The sequence below is a fragment of the Pristiophorus japonicus genome, chromosome 3 (assembly GCF_044704955.1).
Source record: "Pristiophorus japonicus isolate sPriJap1 chromosome 3, sPriJap1.hap1, whole genome shotgun sequence".
NCBI lineage: Eukaryota > Metazoa > Chordata > Chondrichthyes > Pristiophoridae > Pristiophorus > Pristiophorus japonicus.
Window position 1 is genome coordinate 110,097,060 of NC_091979.1, and position 24,074 is coordinate 110,121,133.

Sequence of the window (24,074 nt, forward strand, 5' to 3'; positions counted from 1 at the left end):
AGAGACCGTGTGTGGGGGGGGGGGTGGGGGTAAGAGAGATGGGGGAGAGAGAAACTGGAGAGGGGAGAGAGAGATGAGAGGGGGAGAGAGAGCCTGAGGGGGGGGGGAGCGGGGGAGAGAGAGCCGGAGGGGCGGGGGAAGAGAGAGACTGGGGGGCAAGAGAGAGACTGGGGGGGGGGGGAGAAAGGGAGAGACTGGGGGGGGGGGAAGAGAGAGACTGGGGGGGGAAGAGAGAGACTGGGGGGGGGAAGAGAGAGACTGGGGGGGGGGAAGAGAGAGACTGGGGGGGGGGAAGAGAGAGACTGGGGGGGAAGAGAGAGACTGGGGGGGAAGAGAGAGACTGGGGGGGGAAGAGAGAGACTGGGGGGGAAGAGAGAGACTGGGGGGGAAGAGAGAGACTGGGGGGGAAGAGAGAGACTGGGGGGGAAGAAAGAGACTGGGGGGGAAGAGAGAGACTGGGGGGGGAAGAGAGAGACTTGGGGGGGAAGAGAGAGACTGAGGGGGGGAAGAGAGAGACTGGGGGGGGAAGAGAGAGACTGGGGGGGGAAGAGAGAGACTGGGGGGGGGAAGAGAGAGACTGGGGGGGGAAGAGAGAGACTGGGGGGGACAAGAGAGACTGGGGGGGACAAGAGAGACTGGGGGGGACAAGAGAGACTGGGGGGGAAGAGAGAGACTGGGGGGGAAGAGAGAGACGGGGGGGGAAGAGAGAGACTGGGGGGGAAGAGAGAGACTGGAGACTGGGGGGAAGAAGAGACGGGGGGAAGAGAGAGACTTGGGGGGGGAAGAGAGAGACTGAGGGGGGGGGAGAGAGAGACTGGGGGGAAGAGAGAGACTGGGGGAGGAAGAGAGAGACTGGGGGGGAAGAGAGAGACTGGGGGGGAAGAGAGAGACTGGGGGGGAAGAGAGAGACTGGGGGGGGAAGAGAGAGACTGGGGGAGGGGGAAGAGAGAGACTGGGGGTGGGGGGAGAGAGAGAGACTGGGGGGGGGAGAGAGAGAGACTGGGGGGGGAGAAAGAGAGAGACTGGGGGGGGGGGAAAGAGAGAGACTGGGGGGGGGAAAGAGAGAGACTGGGGGGGGGAGGGAGAGACTGGGGGGGGGAGAGAGAGACTGGGGGGGAAGAGAGAGACTGAGGGGGGGGAAGAGAGAGACTGAGGGGGGGAAGAGAGAGACTGGGGGAGGGGGAAGAGAGAGACTGGGGGGGGAGAAAGAGATTGGGGGGGGGAAAGAGAGAGACTGAGGGGGGGAAGAGAGAGACTGAGGGGGGAAGAGAGAGACTGAGGGGGGGAAGAGAGAGACGGGGGGGAGAAGAGAGAGACTGGGGGGGGGGAAGAGAGAGACTGGGAGGGGGGAAGAGAGAGACTGGGAGGGGGAAGAGAGAGACTGGGGGGGAAAGAGTGAGACTGGGGGGGGAGAGAGAGACTGGGGGGGGAGAGAGAGAGACTGGGGGGAGAGAGAGACTGGGCGGGGAGAGAGTCTGGGCGGGGAGAGAGAGACTGGGCGGGTAGAGAGAGACTGGGGGGGGGGAGAGAGAGACCGGGGGGGAGAGAGAGACCGGGGGGAGAGAGACCCGGGGGTGGAGAGAGAGACCGGGGGGGGGAAAGAGAGACTGGAGGAGGAAAGAGAGAGACTGGGGGGGGAAGAGAGAGACTGGGGGGGGAAGAGAGAGACTGGGGGGGAAGAGAGAGACTGGGGGGAAGAGAGAGACTGGGGGGAAGAGAGAGACTGGGGGAAGAGAGAGACTGGAGGGTAGGGAAGAGAGAGACTGGGGGGTAAGGGAAGAGAGAGACTGGGGGAAGAGAGAGACTGGGGGGGGGGAAGAGAGAGACGGGGGGGGGGAAGAGAGAGACTGGGGGGGAGAGAGAGACGGGGGGAAGAGAGAGACGGGGGGAAGAGAGAGAGACTGGGGGGGGGAGAGAGAGACTGGGGGGGGGGAGAGAGAGACTTGGGGGGAGGAGAGAGAGACTTGGGGGGAAAGAGAGAGAGACTGGGGGGAAGAGAGAGACTGGGGGGGAAGAGAGAGAGACTGGGGGGGAAAGAGAGAGACTGGGGGGGAAGAGAGAGACTGGAGGGGAAGAGAGAGACTGGGGGGGAAGAGAGAGACTGGGGGGGAAGAGAGAGACTGGGGGGGAAGAAAGAGACTGGGGGGGGGGAAGAGAGGAGACTGGGGGGGGGAAGAGAGAGACTTGGGGGGGGGAAGAGAGAGACTGAGGGGGGGGAAGAGAGAGACTGGGGGGGGAAGAGAGAGACTGGGGGGGGAAGAGAGAGACTGGGGGGGGAAGAGAGAGACTGGGGGGGGGACAAGAGAGACTGGGGGGGGGGACAAGAGAGACTGGGGGGGAAGAGAGAGACTGGGGGGGGAAGAGAGAGACTGGGGGAGGAAGAGAGAGACTGGGGGGGAAGAGAGAGACTGGGGGGGGGGAGGAAACTGGGGGGGGGAGAGAGACTGGAGGGGGGGGGTAGAGAGACTGGGGGGAAGAGAGAGACTGCGGGGGGGAAGAGAGAGACTGGGGGGGGGAGAAGAGAGAGACTGGGGGGGGAAAGAGAGAGACTGGGGGGGGGAAAGAGAGAGACTGGGGGGGGGAAAGAGAGAGACTGGGGGGGGAGGGAGAGACTGGGGGGGGGAGAGAGAGACTGGGGGGGGGGAAGAGAGAGACTGAGGGGGGGAAGAGAGAGACTGAGGGGGGGAAGAGAGAGACTGGGGGAGGGGGAAGAGAGAGACTGGGGGAGGGGGAAGAGAGAGACTGGGGGCGGGAGAAAGAGATTGGGGGGGGGGAAGAGAGAGACTGAGGGGGGGAAGAGAGAGACTGGGGGGGAAGAGAGAGACGGAGGGGGGGGAAGAGAGAGACTGGGGGGGGGAAGAGAGAGACTGGGGGGGGGGGAGAAGAGAGAGACTGGGGGGGAAGAGAGAGACTGGGGGGGAAGAGAGAGACTGGGGGGAAGAGAGAGACTGGGGGGAAGAGAGAGACTGGGGGGAAGAGAGAGACTGGGGGGGGGAAGAGAGAGACTGGGGGGAGAGAGAGACTGGGGGGAAGAGAGAGAGACTGGGGGGGGGAGAGAGAGACTTGGGGGGGAAGAGAGAGAGACTGGGGGGGAAAGAGACTGGGGGGGAAAGAGACTGGGGGGAAAGAGACTGGGGGGAAAGAGATGGGGGGGAAAGAGATTGGGGGGAAAGAGATGGGGGGGAAAGAGATTGGGGGGAAAGAGACTGGGGCGGAAAGAGGCTGGGGGAAAGAGACTGGGGGAAAGAGACTGGGGGAAAGAGACTGGGGGAAAGAGACTGGGGGGGAAAGAGACTGGGGGGGAAAGAGACTGGGGGAAAGAGACTGGGGGGGAAAGAGACTGGGGGGGAAAGAGACTGGGGGGGAAAGAGACTGGGGGGGGAAAGAGACAGAGGGGGGAAGAAAGAGACTGGGGTGGGGAGAAAGAGACTGGGGGAGGGTAGAGACTAGGGGGGGAGAGACTGGGGGGGGAAGAGACTGGGGGGGGAAGACTGGAGGGAATAGACTGGGGGTAGAGACTGGGGGAAGAGACTGGGGGAAAAGACTGGGGGAAAAGACTGGGGGAAAAGAGACTTGGGGGGGAAAGAGACTTGGGGCAAAGAGACTGGGGGGAAGAGATTGGGTTGAAGAGACTGCGGGGAAGAGTCTTGGGGGGAAGAGTATTGGGGGGGGAAGAGACTTGGGGGGGAAAGAGACTTGGGGGGAAAGAGACTTGGGGGGAAAGAGACTTGGGGGGAAAGAGACTTGGGGGGAAAGAGACTTGGGGGGGAAAGAGACTTGGGGGGAAAGAGACTTGGGGGGAAAGAGACTTGGGGGGAAAGAGACTTGGGGGGAAAGAGACTTGGGGGGGAAAGAGACTTGGGGGGAAAGCGACTTGGGGGAAAGAGACTTGGGGGGAAAGAGACTTGGGGGGAAGAAAGAGACTGGGGTGGGGAGAAAGAGACTGGGGGAGGGTAGAGACTAGGGGGGGAGAGACTGGGGGGGGAAGAGACTGGGGGGGGAAGACTGGAGGGAATAGACTGGGGGTAGAGACTGGGGGAAGAGACTGGGGGAAAAGACTGGGGGAAAAGACTGGGGGAAAAGAGACTTGGGGGGGAAAGAGACTTGGGGGAAAGAGACTGGGGGGAAGAGATTGGGTTGAAGAGTCTTGGGGGGAAGAGTATTGGGGGGGGAAGAGACTTGGGGGGGGAAGAGACTTGGGGGGGAAAGAGACTTGGGGGAAAGAGACTTGGGGGGAAAGAGACTTGGGGGGGAAAGAGACTTGGGGGGAAAGAGACTTGGGGGGAAAGAGACTTGGGGGGAAAGAGACTTGGGGGGGAAAGATACTTGGGGGGAAAGCGACTTGGGGGAAAGAGACTTGGGGGGAAAGAGACTTGGGGGGGAAAGAGACTTGGGGGGGAAAGAGACTTGGGGGGAAGAGTATTGGGGGGGGAAGAGACTTGGGGGGAAAGAGACTTGGGGGGAAGAGTATTGGGGGGGAAGAGACTTGGGGGGAAAGAGACTTGGGGGGAAAGAGACTTGTGGGGAAAGAGACTTGGGGGGGGAAAGAGACTTGGGGGAAAGTGACTTGGGGGGAAAGAGACTTGGGGGGAAGAGTATTGGGGGGGAAGAGACTTGGGGGGAAAGAGACTTGGGGGGAAAGAGACTTGGGGAGGAAAGAGACTTGGGGGGAAAGAGTCTGGGGGGGAAGAGTCTAGGGGTAAAGAGATTGGGGGGAAAGAAACTGGGGGGGAAGAGATGGGGAAAGAGATTGGGGGGAAAGAAACTGGGGGGGAAGAGATGGGGGAAAGAGATGGGGAAGAGATGGGGAAGAGATGGGGGAAAGAGATGGGGGAAAGAGATGGGGGAAAGAGATGGGGGAAAGAGATGGGGGAAAGAGATGGGGCAAAGAGATGGGGAGAGAGATGGGGGGAGAGAGATATAGATATGGGGGGGAGAGAAATAGAGACTGTGGGGGGAGAGAGACAGGGACTGGGGGGGAGCGAGACAGAGACTGGGGGGAGAGAGACAGAGACTGGGGGGAGAGAGACAGAGACTGGGGGGAGAGAGAGAAAGACTGGGGGGAGAGAGGAGAAGCAGGAACGGGGATCAGAGGTGAGAGAGGGAATACAGGGAAAACGGATCATGTTCATCCAACTCCCTTTACACCCACACCCGATTTCTCAGAAAGCTCGGTGCATGTGTGACAAGGGACATCATTGGAGTGAATGAAATCCAGAAGTCACGACACCCACCCACCCACTTCATACCCAATAAACCCGTCAATAATCCATGACCTACACACAATGCCCCATCTGTGGCGGGGTTGGGGGGGGGGGGTGTTGTTTGGGGGAGGTCAGGAACTTGGGCTGGAATGGGGCAGGAACTTGGGCTGAGGGTGTCAGGAACTTGGGCGGGGAGGAGGGGTAAGGAACTTGGGCTGGAAGGGCATGAACTTGGGCTGGGATGGAGTCAGGAACTTAGGCTTCGTGGGGGGTAAGGAACTTCGGCTGTTGGAGGCATGAACTTCGGCTGCGGGGGGCAAGAAGGAACTTGGGCTGGGGGAAGTCAGGAACTTAAGCTGGGAGAGGCAGGAACTTGGGCTTGGGGGCATGAACTTGGCCTGGGGGGGTGAGTAGGGGTGGGTCAGGAACTTCGGCTGGGGGAGGCATGAACTTGGGCTGGTGGGAGTCAGGAACTTGGATTGGGGTTGTCAGGAACTTGGGCTGGGATGGGGGAGCTCTATACTGTCTGGGGTCTGAAGTCAGAATGGCTCGAATTAGACTTTGCAAAGTCAGTCAGAACTTGGGCTGGGCGGTTCCAATTACACCTTCCAGGGAAACTTCCGAGTGTGGCTTATCCTCCAAGAGGACCAATCAGCAATCAGGTCATGCGATCATGGAGATCCTATCAGAGCATTTTCTGGTGCAAATAGCTAGGTCTCTTGTTTAATTGTCTACCACCATTCACGACTGGATGTGGGAGGATTGCAGAGCTTTAATCTGATCCATTGGTTGTGGGGTTGCTTAGCTTGTCTATAACATGCCACTTCCGCTGTTTAGCATGCATGTCGTCCTGTTTAACTAATTTACTGGAATTCTTTGAGGATATAATGAGCACGGTGGATAGAGGTGTACCGATGGATGTGGTGTATTTAGATTTTCAAAAGGCATTCGATAAGGTGCCACACAAAAGGTTACTGCAGAAGATAAAGGCACGCGGAGTCAGTGGAAATGTATTAGCATGGATAGAGAATTGGCTGGCTAACAGAAAGCAGAGAGTCAGGATAAATGGGTCCTTTTCGGGTTGGAAATCGGTGGTTAGTGGTGTGCCACAGGGATCGGTGCTGGGACCACAACTGTTTACAATATACAAAGGTGACCTGGAAGAGGGGACAGAGTGTAGTGTAACAAAATTTGCAGATGACACAAAGATTAGTGGGAAAGCGGGTTGTGTAGAGGACACAGAGAGGCTGCAAAGAGATTTAGATAGGTTAAGCGAATGGGCTAAGGTTTGGCAGATGGAATACAATGTCGGAAAATGTGAGGTCATCAACCTTGCGAAAAAAAACAATAAAAGGGAATATTATTTGAATGGGGAGAAATTACAACATGCTGCGGTGCAGAGGGACCTGGGGGTCCTTGTGCATGAAACTCTTTTGGAGTCCTTGTGCATGAATCCCAAAAAGTTAGTTTGCAGGTGTAGCAAGTAATCAGGAAGGCGAATGGAATGTTGGCCTTCATTGCGAGAGGGATGGAGTACAAAAGCAGGGAGGTCCTTCTGCAACTGTACAGGGTATTGGTGAGGCCGCACCTGGAGTACTGCGTGCAGTTTTGGTCACCTTACTTAAGGAAGGATATACTAGCTTTGGAGTGGGTACAGAGACAATTCACTTGGCTGATTCCGGAGATGAGGGGGTTACCTTATGATGATAGATTGAGTAGACTGGGTCTTTACTCATTGGAGTTCAGAAGGATGAGGGGTGATCTTATAGAAACATTTAAAATAATGAGAGGGATAGACAAGATTGAGGCAGAGAGGTTGTTTCCAGTGGTCGGGGAGACTAGAACTAGGGGGCACAGCCTCAAAATACGGGGGAACCAATTTAAAACCGAGTTGAGAAGGAATTTCTTCTCCCAGAGGGTTATGAATCTGTGGAATTCTCTGCCCAAGGAAGCAGTTGAGGCTAGCTCACTGAATGTATTCAAGTCACATATAGATAGATTTTTGACCAATAAGGGAGTTAAGGGTTATGGGGAGCGGGCGGGTAAGTGGAGCTGAGTCCACAGCCAAATCAGCCATGATCTTGTTGAATGGCGGAGCAGGCTCGAGGGGCTAGATGGCCTACTCCTGTTCCTAACTCTTATGTTCTTATGTTATGTTAAAGCTTCCCCAGATTGGCACCTCATTGTTAGGTGCGGCTGGTGCTGCTCCTGGCATGCTCTTCTGCACTCCCCATTGAATCAGAGTTGGTCCCCTGGCTTGATAGTAATGGTAGAACAAGGGATATGCCGGGCCATGAGGTTACAGATTATGGTGGAATACAATTCTACTACTGCTGATGGCCCACAGCACATAATGGATACCCAGTTTTGAGCTGCTCGATCTGTTCTGAATCTATCCCATTTAGCATGGTAGTAGTGCCACACAATGGAGGGTGTCCTCAGTGTGAAGACAGGACTTCATCTCCATAATGACTGTGCGGTGGTTACTGCTGCCAATGCGGTCATGGACAGATGCATCTGCGGTGAGAACGAGCTGGTTCTCTCACTCCTGCTGCAGGCCCAGTCTGGCAGCTATGTCCTTCAGGACTCAGCCAGCTCGGTCATTAGTGGCGCTACTGAGCCACTATTGATGATGGAAGTTGAAGTCCCCCACCCAGAATACATTCTGTGCCCTTGCTACCACCAAGTGGTGTTCAACATGGAAGAGTACTGATTCATCAGCTGAGGGAGGGCAGTAGATGGCTTCCTTGCCCATGCTTGACCTGAAGCCATGAGACTTCATGGAGTCTAGAGTCAATTGTGAAGACTCCCAGTGCCACTCCCTCCTGACTGTATATCACTGCGCCACCACCTCTGGTGAGTCTGTCCTGCCGGTGGGACAGGACATACCCAGGGATGGTGATGGAGGAGTCCGGGACATTGGCTGAAAGGTATGATTCGGTCAGCATGAATATATCAGACTGTTGCTTGACTAGTCTGTGGGACAGTTCCCCAACTTTGGCACAAGTACCCAGATGTTAGTGAGGAGGGTCGACTGAGCTTAGTGTGCCATTGTTGTGTCCGAAGCCGGTGCCGGGTGGTCCATCCAGTTTTATTTTTATTATTGTTTTTTGGAGCAGTTTGTTACAACTGAATGGCTTACTAGGCCATTTCAGAGGACAGTTAAGAGTCAACCACATTGCTGTGGGTCTGGATTCACTATAGGCCAAATCAGGTGAGAATGGCAGATTTCCTTCCCTAAAGGACATTAGTGAACCAGATGGGTTTTTACAACAATTCGATAGTTTCATGGTCACCATTACTGACTAGCCTTTTATTCCAGATTTATTTAATGAACTGAATCTAAATTCCCCAGCTGCCGTGGTGGGATGTGAACTCAAGTCTCTGGATCATTCGTCCATGCCTCCAGATTACTAGTCCAGTAACATAACCACTATGCTACCGTAATCTTGTTTAAATCAAGCGAGAGACCACATCGATGTGGGAACGTGAAGCGAATTCTTTATTTTGTATTATTTTTTGCAAGACACTTTACTGTGAAATAAAGCAGCTTATTGATTCATATCAGGTCCACTTTCAGTGAGATTGTAAAATCACACGTGGCAATTGTTACACCACTGAATCATGCTATTGTACAAGTCCATGTTGGACAGTGTGAATCAGCTCCCATGAAAGAAAGATGTACAGACTGGGAGCAACTGACACCACTAATTCAAGATGGCAGACCCTAAAATTGTCACAGTCATTCTATCATATGTTAGACTAAGCATGCCACAGTTAGCACAAGATGAGGCATAACAGACGTTTGCCACACAGTTGCTGAACATGCCAAAGTAAACACCATAATAATATTCCCAGGGTTCAGGGTGTGGGAGATGCAATAACTTTGGCAAAATAGCTGCTAATTTGGATTGTTTTCGTTCAAAATCTCTAATTTAATTTTGTATTCAGTTAATTGGACAGTATTTGATTTTGCAAAATGTTTTTACAACTTAATTTGAAGTGGCAATTCAATGAAAAATCTTCAACAGATGTGATTTGTTTTCCTGGGTTTTCCATGTGGAAGTGGTATTATAGAGATTGTGTCATTTTTTGGGGATGAAGGCCCCCATAGCAGGTTTATTTCTCCTGTTGCTTTAAACCAAATGTTTTCACAATTTCTACATAATTTTCTACAGCAGACCAAACAGCATAAATCAAATGTCTAAAAGTTTCGTATTCCATCAATTATTTTTCTCTGTTTTGAACTATGCAATACATAACTGCCAACTATATTAATTCAGGATTATTATTCTGAAATTAAGGCAACTACTTTATAACACACAAGTTATTTGAAAATATTATATCAAGATTATACCAGAAAAAGAACAGGAACAGGTCAGTAAGTGCATTGGTCACTCACAGTAATGATTTAGTATGTTTTCAAAAAACTATGCGCTTGCTACAAACAACTAAGACAAGTCAAAGTATGAGTGTAAATTCTATTGCAGTAAACAATTGTTAAAATCTGTTTTTATTTGACTGTGAAAAAGATTATCTTACATAAAAATTGAACCAACAGATCTTCCTTAGGCTACTACATTATTAAAAGTTGATAATACAGCTGGAACTTGAACAATAGTGTTAAATTCACTCCAGCCAAACTGAAGTGATCTCCAAACTGGTCAAGTCTCTTGCTGGAAGAGACATCATTATAGATAATGTTAGGCAAATCACTTCTTCTGTATCCACCGAGCTAATTACTGAATAGGATTAATTGCAAGGATGCGAAAGCTGTCACCCCATTGCACACTCTTGGATGGGGTGCACTGAATGGAATGCCAGTTTAAAATAGTGTAAACAATACATTCAACACCTTTTTAATTCTTATAATCTTGCAGTTGATCAGGATGTTTTTGTGCTATAGGGAAAAAATGATATTGCTTGCCTTTGCTTGGCTGTAAAATTTCTATGATTAACTGTCATTTTCTAACTACAAAGAGAACAGTGCACTGCAATTAATGATAGTCGGTGAAAACTCTCGAGAGATATTCAACCCTGCACTTTATAATTTGAAGATTCCCATGGGGGCAGATTTTTATTGCTTGCTATTTGTTAAAATTATACAGCTATGCTGTGACTGTGGATGGACAATTTTGCACAAGGTCTGTTTACCTTAATCACAATGCAACATGGAGCACATTTTCAACTATACCATTTCATTTTGGGGGGAAAAAAATCATTTAAAAAAAATCAAATCATCACAATGTTTCAAGCAAAGCTTTAACCTTATCATATCCATTCTCTCTAATTTGTACATCTATGAACCTAATCCCCAACTGTATTTATTATTTTTTTTTAAAGTCAGGATTCTCTTGTGACCATTTGATTGAACTATTCAGTCCACATGGCCATGTAACAATCTGGCCAGTGGGAATCATATGAGCGATGCCTCCACTAATCTTTCAATGATTTGACTGATTCACGAGAAATCAAATGACCAAGACTTACTATTCTAGCAATGTAATTGGTCCATTTGAACCATGTGATAAATTTTGCTTTGGCTGACCACTGGGAAGCACACGCGAATGGTGTTATTCTACTTCTTGTGTTCAGATTGGTCCATAGATATCATACAACCTAGTTCTACAGCATTTTGGTCAGGGGATCGGCAGCTATTAATAATTATTATCCTGTTTGTGGCACTTGTCTTCTTCAGAGGGTTCTGCTCACAATCTTCTTCAACCTGCTACATTGAGATTCTCCCTTTTAACTTAACTTACTATGACTTGATTTACTGCAATTATCTTACATCTTTTGTTTTGGGCTCCAACTCTCGAGACACCATTTGGCAGGATTGTGTTCGCTTTTGGCCCATTTTCATATTTTCATTTGATACTATGTTTTTCACTGCTCTTTTTAAAGATGCAACAATTGTGCCTATAAGAACATTTTAGCTGCTGTCAAATGATTGCCATTTTAGGAGGCTCGATGTGCAGCAGTCTCACACATTTCACTTGATTCTTTTTACATGAAGCCTTTTCCATTCTTTTCAAGAAGTCGATTGCTCCTGACCAAGTTTTTACATTCAACATTTTGTTTAAGCTGCAATCTAAATGGCATTTTTGCTCCAGAATAAATTTTGATGCAAACAATTTTTTTTACTGTAGCCACCAATTTTTTTCAATACATACAGTGCTACTGAATAAAGTCAAAAACTTGTTTTATACCAACCTTGATGACAATTTTGCTCCTGACTGAATATTTTAGACAATGTTTGTTTATTTTTAAAAAGGAGTATTTTAGAAGGCTCAACCATTTCACAAACTTCTGTGTTTAATTTTTTTGAGATCAAACTTCTGTTTTTTTAATTATGCCATTTCAGTTTAGAAATCTTTTGAAACAAATCCTCTTGAAACTTATTTGAACTGTGATTTTAAACAAACACATTTGTCATTTGAAGATATCAGACCCTCATCGCAGTCATTTTAACAGCAGAATCCATTTTCATCACATTACTTTACATTTTACTTTTCAATCTTTTTTTTATAATCAGAGCCGATACATTATTCTCACTTCCGTTACAACACATCCATCATCCTCAGTATTTTTAAATACAACCATCTTAAGGACATATATTTGTCATGTCAGCAGATTATTATATTACTCCAACCTTGAGGAGCTTTACATATACCTCACAGATAAATTTCACTATTCAGTCATTCATGCTCATTCATATTTTCTGACTGTTTCATACTACAGGAATTTATTGATTTAAGTATAATTTCCTGCGACACTTTTCATAAAGTTTCTTTTTGCCCCACCTATAAAACTAAAGGACGAATATCACCATTATTCCAAAAGCAATGCCACGGCAAATTAAATAGTTTTACATAATCTTCATTTTGACATGTTATGCAATAGAAGTCATTATCACCTGCTGTGTGCTTTGAAGATACTGCAAGATCAATCCTACCTGTTTTAGTGAGCGGACTGGAAAAGAGTTGTTGAAGCAATTTATTTTCCGATGTCCTAAGTACTACCACTATATCTGCAGGAAGTGTGTCTCTATTTTTTTCAAGGAAGCCATAGCAATCATAAAGAACCTGTTTAAAAATTAAACATTAAATATTGTACTGTCCAGTATACAATTCAATTCTGTGTTCTCGCATTTTATTATCAGACATAAGAAAAACACTGCCACAGGGACAAATATTTTAATCATGAAGGCTCTCCATATTTTAATCTTATGTCAAAATGATCATGCAGGTCATCAAAATTAATTTAACATAGTAGTATTTAAAATATTAATATTTTTCATTTCAAATTTTTGTTTATACCTTGCCAGCATAGTGTTTGATTCCAAAACACAGTTCCACGCCTTTTGGTCTCCAAAAATAATTGGTTCGTAAGTTGTCTTCAAATTTATCTGTAGTGTCAAATGAAACAAACAGCTAGTTTAAATACAATACTCTGCTCATTTCATTGTTTGAGTATTCACTTGAGGATTAAGATGAGTGCATATGTAAATGAAAAAAGTGAAATACTGTATACTATTCTCCATACTAAACTTTACAAATAATCCTGAATGAAAATTTCCAGTTAATGTAGACTACAAAGGGAAATAAAATACTTAGAGGCTTAACCTTAATTCATGAATACTTTATGAATCTGTAATTTTTCAAGGCTTTTTAAACTATCCCAATACATACCAGAAAGAGCAAAGTGGTTAATTATAAGCCTCAGTAGTTATTTTGTCAGGAGTGTATCAGGCATTTCTAGATCAAATTTTTGGATCAACTCTTGCAAATTGAGGAGCAAATTGTTTGATAAGAAATAACTGAGAATGTAAATGCCAGAAGTATCATCCCCAGGCCATGGGTATAGTGCAAGAAAAAATGCAACGACCTTACCTGATAAGAAAGGTGAGAATGATATCTTGCCATTTCTTTTTCTTAGGCTGATACTTTAGCACAGCTCATGTCTCCCCTCACCCCCCAGGTCACCAAATATTACCCTCTCTTGCGACATATGCTTCCCCTCTAATCACAATGGTACACTGCACCTGTTATATATGTGGAGTTGTATTTACTCTGTAGAGCCACCAGAGGGCTCATCCCCTGAAGTCCCAAGAGATTCTCTTATCCCGTGGGAGCACAGGTATTTTAGGAGGCTTCACAGGTTGGAGAAGCACTCTGGAGACCTGCAATAAAAGACGAAGGTCACACTTTACTTTGAGCTCACAATGTTCAGTCGGACTCTTTCTCCATACACAACAACTGGTGACGAGATATAGAAAGCAAACGCAAAGATGCAAAGAACAGTGGACATCCTGGAGAAACTTTTGGAGGGAGATGATTGGGAAACTTTTGTGGAGTGACTCGACCAATACTTCGTGGCCAACGAGCTAGATGGGGAAGAGAGTGCTGCCAAATGAAGGGCGATCCTGCTCACCGTCTGTGGGGCACCAACGTATGGCCTCATGAAGAAACTGCTCACGTCAGCGAAACCCACGGAGAAATTGTATGACGATTTGTGCACACTGGTCCGAGAGCATTTGAACCCGAAGGAAAGCATTCTGATGGCGAGGTAGCAGTTCTACACCTACAAAAGGTCTGAAGGCCAGGAAGTGGCAAGTTATGTCACCGAGCTAAGATGACTTGCAGAACATTGCGAATTTGAAGGACGTTTGGAGCATATGCTCAGAGACTTTTTCATACGTGGCATTGGCCACGAAACCATACTTCACAAACTTTTGACTGTAGAGACCCCAACCTTGAGTAAGGCCATAGCGATACCCAGGCATTCATTGCCACCAGTGACAATACGAAGCAAATCTCTCAGCACACAAGTGCTGCTACAAGTACTGTGAACAAAGTGATGTTGTTTTCGAATCATAACATACAGGGCAGGTTACACATACCTGCAGCTGCATGTCTGCAGATGACTCAGAGTCCACCATCAAGGGTGATGAATGCAAGGCCATTAACACCTTGTTGGCGCTGCAGGGGTGATCATCGTTTCCATTCATGCCGATTCAAAGAGTACGTTTGCAAGGGCTGTGGAACAATGGGACACCTCCAACGAGTGCGCAGGCGAGCTGCTAAGCCTGTTAAACCTGCAAACCACCATGTTGCAGAGGAGGACAGATCCACGGAGGACCACGACAAACCAGAGCCTCGGTCCGAGGAGGCAGAGGGACATGGGGTGCACACATTCACCACGAATTGTCCTCCAATAATGCTGAATGTTGAACTAAATGGACTCCCAGTTTCAATGGAGCTGGACACCAGCATGAACCAGTCCATCATAGGCAAAAATACTTTCGAAAGGTTGTGGTGCAACAAGGCCTCAAAGCCAGTCTTAACTCCAGTTCGCACGAAACTAAGAACTTACACGAAAGAACTGATTCCTGTAATCGGCAGTGCTAGCATAAAGGTCTCCTACAATGGAGCAGTGCACAAGCTACCACTCTGGGTAATACCGGCCGACAGTCCCACGCTGCTCGGCAGGAGCTGGCTGGGAAAAATACGCTGGAACTGGGAAGACGTCCGAGAGCTATCGTCCGCTGACGACACTTTGTGTGCCCAGGTCTAAAACAAATTTCCTTCTCTGTTCGAACCAGGCATCGGGAAATTCCAAGGAGCAAAAGTACAGCTCCACCTAATTCCAGGGGCATGACCCATCCATCACAAAGCGAGAGCAGCACCGTATATGATGAGAGAAAGGGTAGAGATCGAGCTAGACCGGCTGCAACGAGAGGGCATCATTTCACCAATCGAGTTCAACGAGTGGGCCAGTCCTATTGTCTCAGTCCTCAAGGGAGACGGCACCGTCAGAATCTGTGGCGCTTACAAAGTAACTATCAATCGTTTCTCCCAGCAGGACCAATACCTACTACCAAAGACCGACGACCTCTTTGCAACGCTGGCGGGAGGAAAGATGTTCACGAAGCTGGATCTGACTTCCGCCTACATGACGCAGCACCTGGAGTAATCATCGAAGGCCCTCATCTGCATCAACACGCACAAGGGTCTTTTTGTTTATAACAGATGCCCGTTTGGAATCCGATCAGCGGCAGCGATATTCCAGAGAAACATGGAAAGTTTACTGAAGCCGGTCCTGCACACCGTGGTCTTCCAGGACGACATCTTGTTCACAGGTCGGAACACAGTTGAGCACCTGCAGAACCTGGAGGAGGTTCTTAGTCAACTCAACCGCGTGGGGCTCAGGTTAAAATGCTTGAAGTGCGTTTTCCTGGCACCTGAAGTGGAGTTCTTGGGAAGGAGGATTGCGGCGGATGGCATCAGGCCCACCAGTGCGAAGACAGAGGCAATCGAGAACGCACCAAGGCCACAGAACGTGACGGAGCTGCGGTCGTTTCTGGGACTTTTGAACTACTTTGGTAACTTCTTACCAAGTCCCAGCACACTGCTAGAACGTCTTACTATGAAATGGGGGCGAATGGGTTTGGGGCAAAAGCCAAGAAAATGCCTTTGTAAAAGCGAGAAAATTGTTATGCTCAAACAAATTGCTTGTGTTGTATGATCCATGTAAGCGTTTGATACTAGCATGTGATGCGTTGTCATATGGCGTCGTGTGTGTATTGCAACAAGCTAATGATTTTGGAAAACTGCAACCGGTTGCTTATGCATCCAGGAGTCTGTCTAAGGCTGAGAGAGCCTACAGCATGATTGAAAAAGAAGCGTTAGCGTGTATCTATGAGGTAAAGAAAATGCATCAATACTTGTTTGGGCTAAAATTCAAATTGGAAACTGACCATAAGCCACTTACATCCCTGTTTTCCGAGAGTAAAGAGATAAATACCAACGCATCGGCCCGCATCCAGAGATGGGCACACATGTTGTCCGCATACAACTACGCCATCCGCCACAGGTCAGGTACAGAAAACTGCGGCGATGCTCTCAGTAGGCTGCCAGTGTCCACCACAGGGGTGGAAATGGCGCAGCCTGCAGATCTAGCCATAGTTATGGAAGTATTTGAAAGTGAGCAATCGCCCATCACTGCCCGGCAGAACAAAACCTGGACAAGCCAGGACCCCTTATTATCTCTAATCAAAAGCTGTGTGCTTCATAGGATCTGGTCCAATGTCCTAGTGGAAATGCAGGAAGAGATAAAGCCGTTCCAGCGGCGCAAAGATGAAATGTCTAAACAGGCAGACTGCCTTCTGTGGGGCAATCGAGTAGTGGTCCCCAAGAAGGGCAGAGACACCTTCATCAATGACCTCCACAGTACCCAACCAGGCATCGTAATGATGAAAGCGATAGCCAGATCCCACGTGTGGTGGCCCGGTATCGATGCGGACTTAGAGTCCTGTGTTCACAGATGTACTACATGCTCGCAGTTAAGCAATGTACCCAGGGAGGCGTCGCTAAGTTTATGGTCTTGCTCCTCCAAACTGTGGTCTCGAGTACATGTCGACTATGCAGGGTAAAATGTTCCTTGTGGTTGTAGACGCGTACTCCAAGTGGATTGAATGTGAGTTAATGTCGGCTAGCACGTCCGCTGCCACCACTGAAAGCCTGCAGCCCATGTTTGTCACACACGGCTTACCCGATGTCCTGGTGAGCGACAATGGGCCATGTTTTACCAATGCTGAGTTCAAAGAATTCATGACCTGTAACGGGATCAAACATGTCACATATGCCTCGTTTAAACCAGCGTCCAATGGTCAGGCAGAGAGAGCAGTGCAAACCATCAAGCAAGGCTTGAAGAGGGTAACTGAAGACTCACTGCAGACTCGCCTATCCCGAGTCCTGCTTAGCTACCGCACGAGACCCCACTCACTCACTGGGATCCGGCCTGCTGAACTGCTCATAGAAACATAGAAAATAGGTGCAGGAGCAGGCCATTCAGCCCTTCTAGCCTGCACCGCCATTCAATGAGTTCATGGCTGAACAGTACGGTCCCAGCTAATGAAGATGTGCAGACCCCTCACAAGTGGTCACACGCTGACAGCCCTCGGGTACAGAGAGTGCACGGTCAAATATTAACTTCCAGCACAATTCCCGTCTCTCCTGTCACTCATTGTTGCTGCCTCTCCGACTTCACTGATCCCGACAGATTTATCGTATCCACAGAGCCAGCGACCCTTTCAGTGCCCACACAGACCAACCCGCCCCCGACCCCTCGGGACAGGGGCTATGGGACCCTCAGTCGACTGGGCAACGGGACAAACCAGTCCATGAGAGACCCCCTCAATCGATTTATTTTCTTCGTTCCTGGGATGTGGGCGTCGCTGGCCAAGGCCGGCATTTCTTGCCCATCCCTATTCGCCCCTTGAGAAGGTGGGGGTGAGCCGCCTTCTTGAACCGCTGCAGTCCGTGTGGTGAAGGTGCTCCCACAGTGCTGTTAGGGAGGGAGTTCCAGGATTGTGCCCCAGCGACGATGAAGGAACGGCCGATATATTTCCAAGTCGAGGGATGGTGTGTGAGACTGGGAGGGGAACGTGGAGGGGGTGGTGTTCCCATGGACCTGCTGCCCTTGTCCTTCTAGGCGGGTAGAGGTCGTGGGTTTGGGAGGTGCTGCCGAAGAAGCCTTGGCGAGTTGCTGCAGTGCATCTTGTAGATGGTACACACTGCAGCCACGGTGCGCCGGTGGTGGAGGGAGTGAGTGTTGGAGGTGGTGGGGAGCGTGGCCCATCGAGCAGGGCTGCTTTGTCCTGGATGGTGTCGAGCTTCTCGAGTGTTGTTGGAGCTGCAACTCATCCAGGCAAGTGGGGAGTGTTCCATCACACTCCTGACTTGTGTCTTGGCGATGGGGTAACAGAGACTGTGGGGACCCCAGCCTGTGGGGAAATTGGAGAGACGATCGACTGGACATGACGAGGGTTGACCTGTGCGAGATCATCATCATCGGCTATCCCTGGGAATCTAGGAAGACTTGCTTCCACTCTTAACATGAGTCCTCAGGTGACTGAACAGTCCAATACGGGACCCACAGTCCCTGTCACAGGTGGGACAGACAGTGTTTGAGGGAAGGGGAGGGTGGGACTGGTTTGCCGCACGCTCCTTCCGCTGCCTGCGCTTGGTTTCTGCATGCTCTCGGCGATGAGACTCGAGGTGCTCAGCGCCCTCCCGGATGCACTTCCTCCACTTAGGGCGGACTGGTCTTTGGGCCAGGGACTCCCAGGTGTCGGTGGGGATGTTGCACTTTATCAGGGAGGCTTTGAGGGTGGTCCCTGGAACGTTTCCTCTGCCCACCTTTGGCTGGTTTGCCGTGAAGGAGTTCCGAGTAATGAACGCAGTCGGTCTGTGCTGATTATTAAGGCGACCCGTGTATTGGTATGGGATGGCGGGAGGGGGGGGGGTCTTCTTTCTCGGAGAGGTGCCCCTGTAAACTGCCAGGCAGCACGACAATCCCAAAGTCTGTATCCGACGTCCCGTGTTCAGGACAGTACGCTTCCGTCTCGGAGAGCAGGCGCCGTCTCCTCCTTCGTCTAGACGCGAGGGGCGGCGGCGAGGGGCTTCGGCTAGCCGTCTTGCTGGTCGCGGCTGGATCGGGGGAGGCGGTGGACCTTCACATGCTTGGACAGGTGGTCGCTGCGAGCAAACCTCTTCTGGCACGCCGCGCGCTGGTAGGGTTTGATCCCCGAGTGCGAGCGCTTGTGACGGGAGAGCTCGTCCGATCGGGAGAACCTCCAGTCACAGCCGAGCCAGGTACACGCGAAGGGCTTCTCCCCGGTGTGTCGCCGCGTGTGGGCCTTGAGGTGGCTGTTCTTGCTGTACATCTTGGCACAGCCCGGGTACGCGCACTTGTGCACCTTCTGGAGCTCATGAAAAGAGCACTTAAGACAAGGCTCTCATTAAGTTCACCCTGATCTACATGACCAGGTAGAGAGCAAGCGGCTTCAACAAAGTGCATTCCATGATAGCGCAAATGTGTCACACGAGATTGAAATCAATGATCCTGTATTTGTATTAAATTATGGACAAGGTCCCAAGTGGCTTCCCGGCACTGTCGTGGCCAGAGGGGAGCAGGGTGTTTCGGGTTAACTTTCAAATGGACTCATTCACCGGAAACACTTGGACCAAATCAAACTCAGATTCACAGACTATCCTGAGCAACCATCTTGGACCCTACCTTTTTTGATCCCCCAACATACACACCCAGAGGCAACTGACACCACGGTTGACCACGAAGCAAAACCCATCACCAACAGCAGCCCTGCAGGGACGAACACGCCAGGCAGCCCTGCAAGACCAGCTGCATAGCAGCCCAGCGAGGGCCCAACAAATGATTCAACAACACCAGCTTTCACACCGAGATGATCAACCAGGGCAGGAAGGGTCCCAGATCGACTCACATTGTAAATAGTTACACTATTGACTTGGGGGGGGGGGGGGGGGGGGTAGGTGGGGATATATGTGGACTTGTATTTACTCGGTGCAGCCACCAGAGGGCTCATCCCCTGGCGTCCTAAGGGATCCCATAAACCCTTGGGAGCACAGGTATTTAAGGGTGTTTCACAGGTTGGAGAGGCACTTTGGAGACCTGCAATAAAAGACTAAGGTCACACTTTATTTTGAGCTCACAGTGTTCAGTCTGACTTTTTCTCCATATACAACAGCACCAACCCTCCGTCTCATTATAATCGCACAGTCATCAACTGCTGTCCTCAGAACAGGCATAAACAGCATTCGCCTTTTAACTGGAACACACTACATCCCTCTGCGGACTGCTTTCATGTTTCATATTGGAGTCACTTTTCTTGCTCATAGACATCTCTCCATCTTCGGAGCTGGCAGGCTCCTTCAGCTGCTGAGCTGAGGACCTTAGATCTTAAAGTGTTCACATACAAATGTACTTTGGTAGCTCACCAGGAGAATCTCATTCAGTCATTTGAAAAGTGGCGGAGTCCACAACTTACATCTGTGCACTGCTGTGTAACCACCTGTTGAGCTGCAGACTACTATGGAAAATGTGAACACTCCAAGGCTCCTCTGCAGCAGAACCCCCTGAGCCAAGGTTCTAAACTCAGCGATAGCTTCCATCACAGATGCTCTTACTGGGGATCTAGAGACTTGGGGTTGTGATGTTAGCCTCAAAGCTCAGGTGGGTTGGGGTCGGATTGGAGATTGAAGAGATAAAAAACTGAAACCGGACCCCAACCTGTCCACTTCCGGTTTTAATGAAGTCAGGATGAAGGGTGGGGGGGTGGGCAGCCAACCCGCTGCCAGGTGGCGGGTCGTCCATTTAAATATTATAATGAGGCTGGCGTGCCTCATGGTGATCCACCATTACAAATTTAACTTTGGCTGGTGGAGTTTCCTTGGCTTGGAGAACCCACCAGCTAAAGTCAGACGACGACGGCTGGATCCAGGAGATAAATGCCTTTCCACTTGCCTGCTGGATCCAGCATCCCTGCCTCACCTACTACCTGCAATTGGACACCTCCCTTCCCCCAACTGCCCCTCACCAAGTTCCATCTCCCCCAACGAGTCCTCCTATTCCCTCCCCACAAGGCCTTCGATCCCCCCTCTGGCCTTCCCGGCCTTCCCCTTCAGGTCCCAATCCTTCTCCGGCCCCAATTCAGCCCCCTCGATCTTCCTCCGGCCGCGATTCACACCTCCCAATGCTCTTCCGGCCCCGACCAACCCCCGATCTTCCTCCGGCTCCAATTCATTCCCCCTCACCCCCGCCCTCCTCTCTGTGGCCGAGTGCCGCAGGCCTACCTGCCTGCAACCAACCAGCCTCTCCATCTGGCTGGCTGCGGATGGGAAGCAGAGCTTTGAAATGTGACCGGCAGGGCTGCGAGAAACCCATTCTCCCGGGTTTCCTGACTGCTTTCCAGCCCCTCCTGCTCCCGACCCACCTCCAGGTTAAAATTCCGGCCTTGGACCCCAATCCTCACTTTGCCTTGTCTTGATTCACCACAGTAGATAACCTGATATTGCAGACTTTGACACTGTCATTGCTGCTCACATGTCTGCTCCCACACAGATAGCTGTCCATGTTGAGGGACTATAGTCCTTACTACTAGGGGGATCAAGGGGTATGGCGAGAAAACAGGAATGGGGTACTGAGGTTGCATGTTCAGCCATGAACTCATTGAATGGCTGTGCAGGCTCGAAGGGCCGAATGGCCTACTCCTGCACCTATTTTCTATGTTTCTATGAGTGTCCAGCACAAGGAACTGGTAGGAGCTGGCACTGATGATGGAGCTGTCGCTCAAGACAGTGCCTCATCTGCAACACTCAAACATCCTGCTCAAGTGACTACAGATGTGTCAGAAAGCATACACACCCATACAATGATGGTTTATTCTGCCCAAGCATAAACATTAACATTATTCTGTACCTAGGGCTCCTTGGTCACAGACCAACAGCAAGTTTCATAGAGTTCCATAGCCTTTTCTTTCCTGAATGAATGGCATTGGGGGGCTTTATGGCCACATACTTGTCATTAGTAATGCCCTGCAGCTTTGGGGAATTCAGGAAGACAGTAAAACTTCAGAGCTCATTTGCATTGCTTGCTTTCCACAGGAAAATTGATGAATTTACTGGTCTGGGCAAAAAAGTCAATGTGATGTGCAAGCAATTGTGCAATGCAACTTGGACAATTTTGCATATCTCCTGCTGTTACTTGAAAGGACCCAAATGCTTATGAATGCAAGGCAGTGGTTACCATAACAGCCACTGACAGTGCCACCCCTGTCCTGGAAGGGGTGCACTGCTGCGCAACTACCTGTTGAGCTGCAGTCTTCTATGGAAAGTGTGGACACTCCAAGGGGTCCTCTGTGGCAGAACCCCCTGGGCCAAGGTTCTAACCTCAGGGTTGGCTTCCATCACTGATGTTCTGACTAGGACTCAGTCAATCACCTGTGTCTTTGCTAAGATCTGGCTGGGTCAGAAGCCAGATCTTCAGAACCCCCGCCCCCTACCAGCCATCAAGGTCCAGCTGCAGATGCAAAGTTCTTCTCAAAACTTCCTTGGGGAAAATAGGTTCCTATATAGATAGGACACTTCCATCAATGATTGACATAGCTTCTATATAGGAGGGGTAGCTTAATAGTAGATCCTATTCGATGGCTTGAGGTGAAAATGCACCTTTTTACATGCCTCCTATGATCCTTCTCCTCCTTCAGAATCTACAAATAGAGAGGGATGACCATAATGATCCCAAATTTCTTTTATAAGCAGCTCACAATAACAGTTCCTCAGGCAAACAGTGGGCTACAGCTTTAGAAATCTCAAACTTCAGTTTTGGAAACATTACAAAACAGCAAAGCAGCATTGAATTATTGAAACAAATAGAGCAGGTATTGGCAATGCTTGCATCTTGAAAGAGAGGAATCAATATGGTGATCGTGCATCCCTATGTATCACCTGTTGGAAATGGAGACAGAGTGCCCGAAGTACTGTTCAGTTGTTCTCACTGTAGCCATATTATCACATTTTTTAGCACCTGAATGAGACTATATGCATGCAAGAACTCAGTACTGCAGGTGATTTCCCAGCAAAATATGCAGCTGCATGGTCACTTGTGGTCAACTGGCCAATAGGCCTCTATACGTGAGGAAACAGGGCAGCAATGCTATGAACACTGGACATCGCATTATCAACCCCAGTACAAAAACTTCAAGCTGGGTTCCATGCAGCTTCTGGAGATTTATTATTCACTCACTTTAACACACTAATTTGTTTGTATCTTAAAACAAAAATCACCACATCAACCAAACACAGATACACTCCAATTTCTAAACACCTCTTGATGAACCCTGACAATTCCCACCAGATCAAACATGCAAATGTACCACAAGTCGATTAAAATGAAAATACAAATAATAGTTATTTGTTACAAAAATAATTTCTGCAGGAACACACTTCAAAATTTAGCAGATTTAAGAATAAAGCACTGGGCATAAGGCCAATCTCAGCAAATATATCAACAGGTTTGATCCACTCTACAGTTCCCCCCATGTATTTCTTTGGCACTAAATTCCTGCTATGGACAAGTTGTTTTTGGATAGAACACATCCCAACAATCAAATAGTTTGGGCTATTTTGTTCTGTATTTCAAAAGTCTAAATCATATTGGCCCTGAATTCGCGGCCCTATGGGCGCATACGAGGTGCCTCTTGACAGATCGCATGCATGCGAAAGAAAAGGGCCTCCGCGGGCGGAGAGTATTTGCCCAACTCCTGCCCAGCGAATGCCCTTGAAATGTTTACGACTGATAAAAGCAGACGTAAGGTCTGATTTTATCAGCATAAGACTTTTAAAGCACAGAATAATACATTTTGTTCAATAATTTAAACTTTTAAAATCCTATTAAATAAGGTAAGTTTCTTCTTAGACCCTTTAAAATATGTAAATTTATTTTTCAAAAAATTAAATTTTTGTTTTAAATAATTGATGAAATTCCATTTTGATTCATTTTAAATATGTAATTTTTTTTAAAGTATCTTAAGTGCTTGTGTGTTTTTGTGGGTATTCCCAATCATACTTATGGTGATTCGGAATCAACATAAGTATGAATGAGGATCCCTACTCTGATAGGTTGGGCCGGCCCACGTGATCCCAGTACAAAGCGCATACGCTGCTGGGATACGTGGGCCTCTATGCAGGCCTTCGTGTAGAGACCCAGGACTAGAAATCTCCGAACATTCAGGAACAACTGGTACTTTTGCATCCGCCCGCGGGAAGCCTCCGACCGCAAATTCTGGGCCATTGTTCAATTATCCAAGTTGAGTACAATGTAGAACACCACAAAACTGTTTTTTAACTGCCTGAAAGAATGGACTGTGGAAACAGTGGGCCACTACTCCTAGCTATAAAACTCATCCTCTACCTCCCTAATGGTTAGGGCAATTCCAAAACGAGGTCCATGCTATTCCCAGGTTGCTAGCTCAGGCAAGCTCGAAAACCA

General features: G+C 49.2%; 1 protein-coding gene across 1 annotated transcript in view; it reads right to left on the bottom strand.

Moving 5' to 3' along the window:
* myo3b (myosin IIIB) overlaps positions 1 to 24,074 on the bottom strand; it is an 839,677-nt gene that overhangs the window by 540,603 nt on the left and 275,000 nt on the right. The window contains exons 20-21 of the mRNA XM_070874695.1: positions 12,524 to 12,612; positions 12,160 to 12,289 (exon numbers count right to left, since the gene is read on the bottom strand). Coding sequence (XP_070730796.1) covers positions 12,160 to 12,289; positions 12,524 to 12,612 — 219 coding nt within the window. The remainder of the gene's footprint in view (positions 1 to 12,159; positions 12,290 to 12,523; positions 12,613 to 24,074) is intronic.